At 52.4% G+C, this 9,953-nt stretch overlaps 1 protein-coding gene across 1 annotated transcript; it reads right to left on the reverse strand.

Annotated features, from left to right (window-relative positions):
* Positions 1–5,572: 5,572 nt before the first annotated feature.
* LOC136543901 (uncharacterized) lies at positions 5,573–5,962 on the reverse strand. The gene has a single exon (XM_066536225.1). It carries the CDS (start codon positions 5,960–5,962, stop codon positions 5,573–5,575), a length of 390 nt encoding a protein of 129 aa, XP_066392322.1.
* Positions 5,963–9,953: the final 3,991 nt, after the last annotated feature.

Genomic DNA, 9,953 nt, shown 5'->3' on the forward strand with positions numbered 1-9,953 from the left:
GTGGGAACCATGCTTATTATGTTGGTGCTCAAACGGATGTAGGACTTCATACCCATGCTCCCATACAAGCCAAGGCCACCACACCAAAGGAGGAGGGCCCACCCCATAGAGGGGGTCGCCTGATGCCCCAAGTCACCCAAACTATGCAAGAAAGCACCAAATAGAGCAATCCCATGCATTGGTTTGACGTGGTTTGATTCAAGGGTTGTGAGATGCTCTCCCATGTATTCATGGGCCCACCTTGGAGTAGCCCCTACTCCACCTCTCCACTATAAATAGGACCCTCACTCCTCACTTGTAACACACACCATATAAGAGAAGCTCTATCTACTCTCTTAAGATGTAGTCTAAGTGTTAGTGCTAGACTTAGTGGGAGTTAGAGTGAGAGGAGCTCTGCTTAGAATCTGGAGCATCTTTAGGGGTCTGGTATAGCTCTTTTATCTCTCTTGTAAGACTTTCTTCATTTCAATATATTACTTTCTATGCTAGTACTATTTCAAGTCCTTTTACTTTGAGGACTAGCCTTGTTCTCTAGCTATGCTCTAGTGATACTTATAACTACCTTTTTTAGTGTGGTTACATCCTATGTGGGAACACCATCTAGTTAAGGTGCTCTGATCTTACTTCATTAGGATTTGGATTAGAGTAGTGAGTTTATAGATTAAGCGTGGTGCTTAGGCTATAGGGTGCCTAGGCCTCGGATAGTTAGTGGTAGGTGGTAGGTGGTGATAGCCCTGTCCATCCCCTGTATTCCACCATGATAGGCCTAGTTTTTAAATCATAGGGCTCATGGCATTGTTGTGCCTAATCAACCCTCTAGGTGAGGTTAGGGCAGGTGTGTCCCAAAGTGCATGTCAATCTCTCTATGTCTTGGTTTATCTATATCACTATAGTTCCTAGCTAGAGTTGTGCTTGATGAGAAGTAACTTAGGATTCATGTGCTTTCTCTCTCTTTGTCCTCTCACTTAGCTAATCTTTCACTTTACCTTTCTGAGTGGATCTTCTATATGTCACCCTATCTTATTATATATCACTTACCCCTACTTTAGTGTAGTTGGTATACTAGTTAGTAGATACATCATAGTTAACTATCACCTTCTTTAACCATTGCTTCCATGAGCATAAATACAATATTCTGTAATACTCCTAGGTGAAATGCTATAATGATATCCTATGCACTTGTAGAATATTATACGTGAGGATAAAAAATACCAATAGATAGCACAGTCTTTCATGTAAGAGTGACAAAGTTTGTTGACAATGCTCAGAACCATACTTTGAGTGAGAATTGGAAGGATTCATATTTATGTGTTCTCACTTTAAGAATAAGCATGTCAAGATGATAGATGACTATGAAGTCAAATCTTACTTGATCTGGTAGGGTTTTGTTGCGGGGTCAAAACCGTGGCAAGCATGTTGTCCGAGTCGGTGTTAGAGTATGAGATCTTCGATGGCTTAGGTGGACTTAGGAACACAAGAATCACTCAGAGAAGATGCAACGGTTTATCCTGGTTTGGGCTAATTCAGTCCCTATGTCTAGCAGCTAATGATCCTTATACTCAAGATCACCCAAAATCTAGGGGTTATAACATAGTGTAAAGGAAGAAGAGTTTTGTAGGGGGTTAGCTCGGTGCTAATGTTAAGGTTTGCCTCACCACCGGTGGAGTCTCCTCCTCGTCGGAGAGGAAGGAGATGATAGGATGCGGTGGAGGAGAGGCTATTGGTGCCCCCCTCTAGGTTGCCTTGCTCCACATGCAGAGCGGAGGCGGATGGAATGGAATGGAGTTTCTGGTGATCGAATTGGGATCCTTCCCCCTCTAGGTCCAACCTTATCCCTTATATAATGAGATAGGTTAGGTACAAGGCAGTTTGTGGGTTCTAGTCTATAGTCTATGTGCGCCGGAGTCTAGGAGGGTCTTGCTATGGTGTGGCGTGGACTGTCGAGGTGTGTTGGCGCTGAACAAGCCTAGGCATCATCCGACTGCTCTGTTCTGACACTCTATGTATTAGATGGTGTTGGCTTGGACTGGCCTACCCCGTGTAAGGCCGCGAGAAGCTTTGTCTTCTTGTGTCATGCCCTAAAGGCCGTAGGAAGCTTTGTCTTCTTATGTCACGCCCTGAACGTGACCCTATTGGAGGAGTAGTTGGTAGGGGTATGGCTTGGGAGCGACGCTAGGGAGCCCCCGGGCATTAGTAGCCTAGGGCTTGTCTTCTTGTGCCTAGGCCTTGGTTGGCATCATTAGCTGGGCAGGAGCCAAGGCTCGAGACTAGAGATGTCCTAGATCTGGAGCCCATGGCTTGGGGGAGCCCCCGATCCCCAGGTGAAGGCTGCGGTCGAGTCAGGCTCATCTGGGTCTCTTTGCCGGAGGGCGTGCATGAGCGTGCTCGATGGGCATAGCCCCCCGACCATCCTGAAGGGTTCGGTTGAGGGGTCTTCTGCATTCAGGAACCATTGAACCTGAGGCTTAATGTACTTGTATGTTAGGATCCGTCAGGAGCCCTTGAACCCTTCATGGCCTCTCCTAGCGTGATGGCAATGAAGGGGTGAATTCAATCTTCTAGTGACCAAACCCTCCTTGGAGAGGACGGCTTCCACTGGCCAGAGTGATGTGCCTTGCTAGGTCCTTCTTCTCTAGCATGGTGTATGGTGCTTGGCTATTAGGCTGAGCAAAGGTGGTGCTGATCCCTTCGTGAGTCCATGTTGCATGGGTCTTCAACTTGAGCAAGAGCTCAGCGAACTCATCTAGGAGTCACTGATTGTAGGCCTATGGGCACCCTCCTCTTTGATCGAAGCCCATCGTGGGTTGGGTGATTAAGAGTGCTAGGCTTTGGCTTAGGGCCATTTGATCATCTAGAGCTCCATGCCCTTCTAAGGGCTACGATAATAGGTCCTGATCCTCTCAAGCTAGCCTTCTAGGGCTGACCCTCTACAGCCATAGATCAGGGGAAGTGGGAGTGAGTAGAGGCTTGGACTGAGGCCCTCATTGGGCCCACCACTCAGTGGCTCCTGACCAAACTCTAGGGAGTTGGTTGGTTTTTGGGGTGTGCACCACATGAGCGCCCATTATTCAGGGGGTAGGGTTGCTCTATCTTGGGAGTTGGTGCAGCCCTCGAGGCCATTATGGGGCCTCCTTACTAGCGAAGGGGGTGGGTTTTGGGTGAGTCTTGTCCGCTGATGCCTTGTGTAGGTGGTTGATGGCGTATGGGTCATCGTGCCTGGTGGAGGAGTTATGACTCACGCGTGTGCCCCCGTGGCATCTTGTCTCATTTGGGAGATGGGACGTCTGGGCCACGTGGAGCAGATCTAGTGGAGGAGGAGCCGCGGGACTTGGTGCGTGTGGATCTAAGCCATTGATGATAACCGATGGGACTAGGAGGAGGTGGATCCCCCCAAATCCTATGAGGAGGCGTGCGTAGAGTGGGCGGTTTCGCATGGAGGAAAGTGGTGCGGGGACTCAACTCATTGCTAGTGGTTCCCTAACTCCACCTTTACTGTGCGACCGTCATCACATAACTACCCATAGGCATGCTACGGGGATTGAAGGGACACCTAGCTGGTTCCCTAGGGTCCTTTGTAGCCATTAATGGCTTATCGGAGGGCCCAAAGCCACTCACAGTGCACCGCCTTTGGCTATAAAGGGAGGCCCCTAGGCAATATGGCATTTTCAACCCCTTCCTCTGGCCCCTTCTCTTCTTCTTCTTCAGATCCATCTTCTTTGGTGGCGACGGCGGTGGTGATGAAGTGCGACGCTTCCCTCCGGGTGAGCTTGGTGTTGTTCACTGGGCAACTGCTTCTTCAAGGGTGGAAGGACTCCAGCAAACCATAGGGCATGGGCCAAGGCATCTAGGCCCATGATCTAGTGGCTCGATGTTGGTGCAGCATTGCACCCGCGTCAACATGGGGTAGCAGGCTAGTGGGCCCACGGTCCTTCGTTGCCTTCATAGCTTCATCACCAAAGGTGGCGGCATCAAGGGTGAGGTGGCGTTGGTGAACACTCGCTGGCTTCTATTCGCCTGCAAGGCTCAGGGAGGCCTGGGCCTCTTGCTATGGCATTCCGGTCCTAAGGTTGGACCGGACATGGCGCTCTATGGAGGGGTCAGGCTGCTGTGGATGGCGCCAATCTCCAAGCTAGGGCTGGGAGATCTCTCCCTCTTCTCAGTGCGCCCTGCCCCCCTATGAGCAGCCTACCGAGCTTCTAGGCTTGAGGCCCCGACCTCCCCCTTCAGTCTCAATGAAGACCAAACTTCAGGGGAGGCGGGGTCACTTGCATGTTTGGTTGCCAGTGGGCTTTCCCTAGTGCCTAGCCACGGTGCCAGTACTCTACATCTTATAGCAGTTTTTGCCATCATATATTGTAATCGGATCATTCCCAATCAATAAAATTAAATTAGTTATGAGTGTAATCCCATTCTGCTCTTGAGTCATGCTTAGAGACTTGATCCCTCGTTGGGCTAGGCTATTATGAGGATAGCCTTGTTAGCTAAGATCACCATGCTCGTGCTGCTAGCAGGTAAGTCCATGAGAACCCTGGGTTTATGGTCGTTCCATTCCCCTATCTTGTCCCCTAGAGGGGAGATCCTTGAGTTTTCAACCGAGCTACTCGTATAGTTCCCGAGCCCGTCTATTGCTGCTCAGGGGCTCACTGCCTCCCTCGTTGGGTCACCACGAGCGGCTCAAGGTCGATACTCGAACATCGTTCATCACAACGGTTGGGGCGCATCTGGGTGCCCTAGCTACAGCCATGTGGGCTCGCCTCCCAAACATCCCTCACACTTTTAGTTGCTTTGGGCGGCCTTGATGCCTGATGGGCTATCCTTGAACCCTCGGTGATGTCCCTTCTGCCCCCCCCTGAACCGGCATGCCATGGGGTGGGATGATCCGATGAAGGATCGAGCAATAGGCAGATAGCCACAAAGAAAAAATGGAATGGATACAAGAGAGGGGAAAGAGGACATAGCTGGTAATGCGATGGCCGGGGCCGCTCCATTAGCGCCTTGCCAATCTTTTGCCTGCTCCTCCTGCTCTATCTATCCCATCCTCGCCTCACTTGGGGCCTTCTATAGCGGTCCTCCTTTAGAAAAGGTTAGCAAGTGGTTAGCTCAGTTGATCCTTCGGTGCGGCCGAGCCATCGCCGGGATGGCTCAGGTCAAGGAAGACAGCACATAGAGATAAGCGAAGTAAGAGGGTCGGGAGGATGGGGCTTATCTTGGTTTTTGTTATTGTAGAGGTAGGCTAGCAAAGGAGGTCGGCAGGCGGGCCGTGGCTCAGGAGGCATCACTTCTAGGGGGGATGGCTCGGCAATGGCCTTCCCTCATGGGGTAAGCTCAGAACTCACCTTGATTGGGTTAGCCCCTTCTAGGGGGCTAAGCACTTGGATGGAGGAGCCAGTTGAGCCACCGCTACCCCATAGGTCTTGACTGCCTTGCCGATGCTCGATCGGTCGAGCACCGCCACAGTCTTGGCTGCTTCCTTCGTCGGCACCCTTCCTACGTCATGGCTAGGGCCATTAAGGGCACAGGCGGCGATGAGCGTGACCACTTGGGTGACACAGTCTTACTCATAGTAGTAGGCTTACTCGAAGCTGCCCTCGATGGTGATGACCCCCTTCAGGCCAGGCATCTTGAGGTTGAGGTAGGTGTGGTTTGGGACAGCCATGAACTTAGCGAAGCACAGTCGACAGTGGAGGGCATGGTAGACACCGAGGTAGTCAACTGACCTTGAAGGTGAGGGGCTCCTCGTGGAAGTTGTTCGGCTGGATAAAGGTGACGTTGAGCCGGATGCGCCCAAGGGGCACAGCTTCCATCCTAGCACAATCCTATAGAATAGCGCCATGCGAGGGCACAGGCTACTCCAAGGGATGCCCATCTTGTTGAGGGTGTTGGCGTAGAGCATGTTGAGGTCGCTGCCCTCGTCCATCAGCACCTTGGTGAGGCACGTGGTGCCCATGATCAGGCTGACCATGAGCAGGGTAGCGCCCTAGATGGGGACATGATTGGGATGGTCTTGTTGGTTGAAGGTGATGGCTGTCTAGGACCACCAGAGCTATGTCGGGGCAGTGAGGGTGTGGATGGTGTTCACCTCCTGCTCGGTGATGCGCTGGTGCCAGTAGGATTCATATGCCTAGGAGCCCTCGAAGATCATGATGCAGTGCTCAGCCCCGAGGAACTTGTTGTTTTACTCCTAGGCCCCATCTGCCAGGTCGTTGGCCTTTGGGGCAGCCTTCTGGGCCTTGCCCTATTGGCTAAGGGTGCTATGGATGTAGCCCTTCATGGTTGTGTAGTCTGTGAGAAGATGCTTTGCCTGCCCCCCATGGAATGGGTAGGGGGACTCGAGTGCCTTCTCAAAGTATTCTGGGAGTACAGCAGTGCCTGCAGGGCTAAGGTCTGGTGGCACGGTCAACCACGGTGACCATCTCTTCCCTGCAGTGCTTTTGGTCCTTGTTCCACCTATCGTAGCATTGGTGGGATGAGGCGGGATCGTCCGCACCATCACCACCACTGAGGTGGCCTGATGGCCTTGTCTTTCCCACTGAAGTTGGCCTAGACGGCCTCTTCACCAATGGTGTACTGGGTGGAGATGTCCTAGGAGCTCTCATGTTGTGCGCGGGGTCTCATGGTTGAGCACATGGATGAGCGTCGTGCAGGTCATGCCACAGATGAAGGCATTGATCACTGTCGGCGTCGGTGATGTTCATTAGCTCATTATGCTTCTTGGAGAAGTGCTGAATGTACTCCTAGAGGGTCTCATCAGCCCTCTACTTGTAGTTATAGAGATCCTAGGAGTTTCCTAGGCAGGTGTAGGTACCCTGGAAGTGGCCGATGAAGACTGCCCTAGCAGCGGATGCTGCTAGGCTTGAGCTGCTCGAGCCAAGCTCTGGTTGAGCTCTATAGAAGCAGAGGAAGGTACTGGATGGTGAAAGTCGTCGTCTGACCCCCTAGCCTTCATGGTGAGGGGGTAGTCCTCCAGCCAATGGTCTGAGTTGGTCTCACCATCCTACTTGGAGATGTGTGTCGATGACCGGAAATGCCTATGGTAGGGGGCCGCTCAGATCACTGCCCCGAATGCTAGTGGGCCTGAAGTGATCTGGGTCGAGGCCCTCGCCCCATCGCTTAGGGTATGGCACTGTGCCTAAGTGTGGCACCTGGCCTCAATGGTGTTGTGGATGTTAGGGTCATTATCGATCCTGTGGCTGTGTGGAGGGATGCCAAGGAGAAAGGTCGCACCTTTGCTCCTACAGAGGCTTGGCACCCTGGGTCCACGGCTGGTTAGAGCTATTGCTAGAGGTGTCACCACTGCTCCCCACCGCCTACGGGGTGTGAGCATCGGAGCACCCCCTGTTGGTAGTGGCTTTCATCTAGGATAGCCAGGAGAGCACGGCATGGCGTCAAGAGGCCAAACTCTCGGCCTGCTACTCGAAGGTGATGCGGAGGAGCTGCTTTGCCTCATTTAGCTGCTCGTTAGTCTTTGAGTCTAGCATGTCGGAGTTGTCTTCCTAGGCTACAAGTGGTGGCCGCCATGTTGTATGTCGCATAGGGGAAGCAGAGGCCACTAGGGAGCCCCCATGCGCGCATCATTGTCATCGCCTGAGAGGGTGCGTGGTTTGCTATCCGCGCAAAGTCCTACCTTTGGTGCTTGAGCTCTACCTTAGTGGCCTCTAGGTCCGCCTTCTCCTGAAGGTAGTCCATGCGGCTATGGGCACTATGCTCCGGCGACATGAGCCCTGGGCACCTCCTCAGGCTAGACCTCACCAGTCGATGTGGTAGCATAGGCATGGAGGGTCGTTGCAGATGATGTCATTGGAGTCGAACTCCAGGGCCATTCCCTGAGAGAATCTTGAGGTAGGTGCAGAGAGAGGGGATGTCGGTCCCCGCCGCACTGGAGAGGATGGTGCTCCACGGTGCCTTCGCGACTGATGAGGTGCTCTAGCACTAGCTGGAAGGATGACACCAGTGTTTTGTATCCCAAAAGGTAGGTCTAGGGTGGTAGTACTAGAAGCGATCAGGCAGCAGGAGCACCTCACTGGTGGCGATCTAGGTGGTGGACGTTGGCTAGCATGTAGAACATCTTGCGATGGTCTGACACTAGTGGGGTTCAAGCCTAGACCGCACTAGATCTAATGGGCTAGAACCTCAAGATTGGTTCCCAAGAGTCCTAGCAGAGGAGGTGGGCCTAGGGTCTTGTTGCCCACCGGTGCAGCCCCATGGAGTGGATGAAGCTTGCCGTAGTAGTCGGCAATGTCGGCCAGGCTCCCAAAGTTGAGGACCTATGCTAGAGCGAAGGCACCTGCCACGATGGAGAACTCACCGGGGAAGCGGACACCACCATCTAGGGGCTATGACGCTTTCTTCTGGTGACTGAGGTGGGTGGCTCTAGCCACCATAGAGCTAGAATCATACTTGACGCTACCCCCTACCTGCCACGCCAGCTATCATGGGGTCAAAATAGGGTCAAAACCATGACAAGCATGTTGTTCAAGTTGGTGTCAGAGTATGAGTTCTTCGATGGCTTAGGGGGACTCAAGAACTCAAGAATCATGCAGAGAAGACATAACAGTTTATCCTGGTTTGGGCCAATTCAGTCCCTACGTCCAGCAGTTCATGATCCTTATACTCAAGAGCACCCAAAATCTAGGGGGTTACAATAGAGTGTAAAGGAAGAAGAGTTTGGTAGGGGGTTAGCTCGGTGCTAGTCCTAAGGTTTGCCTCACCGTCAGTGGAGTCTCCCCCTCATTGGAGAGGAAGGACATGGCAGGATGCGATGGAGGAGAGGCTCTCGATGCCCCTCCCTGGGTTGCCTTGCTCCTTATGCAGAGCAGAGGTGGATGGAATGGAATGGAGAGTTTGGTGATCGAATTGGGATCCTCCCCCCTCTAGGTCTGACCTTATCCCTTATATAATGAGATAGGTCACATATAAGGTGGTTTGGGGGTTCTAGTCTATGATCTACGTGCATCGGAGTCCAAGAGGGTTTTGCAGCGGTGCAGCGTGGACCATTGAGGTGTCTTGGCACTGAAGAAGCCTAGGCATTATCTGGCTACTTTGTTCTGACACTCTGTGTGTCAAACAGTGTCAACTTGGCCCGGCCTCCCCAGAGTGAGACCTTTTGGAGTCTTCTTGGTGGCAAAGGAGGTCAGCTCCAAGAGCTGACGTGGAGGCCTAGAAGCCCCCGAGCCACCAGAGGCCTGTATTAAGCTTTGTCTTCTTGTGTCATGCCCCAGACATGACCCTATCGAAGGAGCAGTTGGTAGGGGTACGCCTTGGGAGTGACGCCAGGGAGCCCCTAGGCATTGGTAGCCTAGGGCTTGTCTTCTTATGCCTAAGCCTTGGCTGGCATCGTTAGCCAGACAGGAGCCAAGGTACAGGACCAGAGTTGTCATAGATTAGAGCCCAAGGCTCGGGGGAGCCCCTGAGCCCCAGGTGGAGGCTGTGGTCGAGTCAGGCTCGGCCGGGTCTCTTTACCGGAGGGCGCGCATGAGTGTGCCCGATGGGCATAGCCCCCGAGCCCCCGGGCGATCCCGAAGGTGTCGGTCGGGGGGTCTTCTACATTCGGGAACCATTGAACCTAAGGCTTAACGTACATGTATGTTAGGATCTTGTCAGGTTTCCTCAAGGGTTATACAGTTTGAAAATTTCATGGTGAAAGAGATGTGGCTGCTGCACCTAGGGGAACATTAATGGACGCATACCATTAATTGGGCAAGAAGAAGGATCATGGTGGAACCTCACCCAGTCACATCATTGATGATGATTTTTTTACATTGGATCATTTTTTAGAAGACACAGATGTAGACGGTGATGACGATGATGATGTGGCTTTGGATGATCCTAATGATGCAAAGTTCTCTGTGGAGATGTAGTGTTGCCTTGATGGAGCAACAACCTTTCATATCACAACCCTAGTGGCTAGATAACTTGAAAGAGATAAAGAAGGTGGCAACGGAGCCTATCTATGA

Source organism: Miscanthus floridulus, chromosome 3, assembly GCF_019320115.1.
Source record: "Miscanthus floridulus cultivar M001 chromosome 3, ASM1932011v1, whole genome shotgun sequence".
Classification (NCBI taxonomy): Eukaryota; Viridiplantae; Streptophyta; class Magnoliopsida; order Poales; family Poaceae; genus Miscanthus; species Miscanthus floridulus.

Bases quoted from the DNA above. Each gene is read 5' to 3' on its own strand.
- LOC136543901 (XM_066536225.1), bottom strand. From the start codon at position 5,962: ATGGTCAGCCTGATCATGGGCACCACGTGCCTCACCAAGGTGCTGATG.